Genomic DNA, 2205 nt, shown 5'->3' with positions numbered 1-2205 from the left:
GTGAACGGGCCTTGTAAAAACAACCGATCTCCTTGGGTAGTGGCGGCAACAATAACTCCCATGGCAGTAGAAAGCCTACGTAAGCATAGCGCAGGGGTCTGTAGAGATCCCAAGACAGTATGGTACTGTCTCTAAATATAACGCCAGCTCAAGGTCAATGGGACACTTAGTCCTAAGGCTAGCCGACTGTCGGCAGAGGGATTAAGCTGGCATAAGGGCCGTGGGGGGTTTACGCAGCAATGCGGTTCTCCGACCGGATTACTGAGAAACACACGAAGAAAACTAACAAGTATTAACAACTACAGCTTAAATAAATCCGAACATTTCTTTTTTAGTATTATAGATATAACCAACTAATAATAATGTAAAAAATTATAATTATTGTGTAAAATTACAATTATTTAGCAGTTGAGTTATAATTTTAAATATTTAGACTAATAATAAAGTAAAAAAGCAAATTTCTTCAGCAGGGGAGTTATAATTTTAAATATTTAGACTTATAATAAAGTAAAAAATTACAATTTTTTAGCAAGGGAGTTAAAATTATTTAGCATTGATCAGTATAACCCCAATAAACAAAAATTTATGAAGTATAAAGAAAATGATTTATTTAACTGTACAATGGTAAACTTGATTCTTTTCTTCCGACTACCTTTGAATAAGCTTCTTCAAAATCTTCTTGTTTTATCACATATCTGCTAGATCTAACGGCCAACATTCCAGCTTCTTGACATATTGAATTTATATCAGCACAACTCAACTTATCAGATCTTTTTACTAACAATTCTAAATCTACTAATAAATCTAAACTCATTTTAGATGTAATTGTATTAAAAACTAATCGTTTTTGCCTTCTATCAGGTAATGGAAATTCAATTTTCCTGTCTAATCTCCCAGGTCTTAACAAAGCTGGATCAATTGTATCGGGTCTATTAGTAGCCATAATTACTTTAACATTTGTATTTTGATCAAAACCATCCATTTGATTTAAAAGTTCAATTAAAACTCTTTGAACTTCCCTATCGGCCGATGTTGAGGCATCAAATCTTTTAGTTGCTATAGAATCAACTTCATCAATAAATACAATTGAAGGGGCCCTTTCCCTAGCTAATCTAAACACATCCCTAACCATCCTAGGTCCTTCACCTAAATATTTCTGTATAAATTCTGAACCATTTACCCTTATAAAAGTAGAATTTGTATGATTTGCTACTGCTTTAACTAACATAGTTTTTCCAGTACCTGGAGGCCCATAAAGTAAAACACCCCTTGGGGGATCGATTCCAATAGCTTTATATAATTCAAATTGTAAAATGGGTAACTCAACAGTTTCACGAATCTCTTGTTTTTGTATATCTAAACCACCAATATCAGAATATTTAACATCAGGCTTCTCTTCTTCACCTACAATAGGGATAGAAGAATCTGCTTCAGGGGGGAGTACATCGACTATAGCTGAAGAATGCCTATGTAAAGCAACTGTAGTATTAGCAATTAAAAGTTCCCTATCTACATTACTTAATATTTTAACTACAGTATTAGAGCCTGCTGTACTTGAAACAATAGCAGTATCTTTATCAACCATTTCTAAAAACTGACCCATAAGAAGGGGACAGATTTAACCCTATTAATTTCTTCTTTAGCCCTATATAATTCCCTCTTTAATACATCTATTTCCTTATTAATGTAATTCTTTCTTATTTTCAATAATTTTAATTTTTCTTCCCTATGAAAACAATTAATAAACTCACCTTCAAAAAGCATGGGTAAAATAAAATTCAAATGATTTAAGCGCCATTTACAAAACAAGAGTTAAAATGAATTGTTGATACAAAAGGAATATCTAGGGAAATATTATGTAGAGTTGATACATAAGGAATAATTAAGGAAATATTATGTAGAGCTGATACAAAAGAAATAATTTAACGAAATATTATGTAGAGCTGATACAAAAGGAATATCTAGGGATTACTATGTAGAGTTGATACAAAAGGAATATCTAGGGATTACTATGTAGAGTTGATACAAAAGAAATAATTAACGAAATATTATGTAGAGCTGATACATAAGAAAGAAAAGCTTGCAAGTAGTTTAATACACATAAACAAAGGATTAAACAGATTTACAAAAAAAACGCCGTAAACAAGGAATACACTAAAACAATACAGGGAAGGGAAACAATGTAACAATATAAAAATAAGGGCT

General features: G+C 31.8%; 1 protein-coding gene across 1 annotated transcript; it reads right to left on the bottom strand.

Moving 5' to 3' along the window:
- Nucleotides 1-610: 610 nt before the first annotated feature.
- On the bottom strand, nucleotides 611-1764 carry LOC143922186 (uncharacterized). The gene is given in 2 exon segments (XM_077445406.1): nucleotides 611-1614; nucleotides 1617-1764. Coding segments are annotated over 2 exon segments (1152 nt in total).
- Nucleotides 1765-2205: the final 441 nt, after the last annotated feature.

Source organism: Arctopsyche grandis, unplaced genomic scaffold, assembly GCF_051622035.1.
Source record: "Arctopsyche grandis isolate Sample6627 unplaced genomic scaffold, ASM5162203v2 HiC_scaffold_785, whole genome shotgun sequence".
NCBI lineage: Eukaryota > Metazoa > Arthropoda > Insecta > Trichoptera > Hydropsychidae > Arctopsyche > Arctopsyche grandis.
This window is presented reverse-complemented; position numbering and strand designations above follow the sequence as displayed.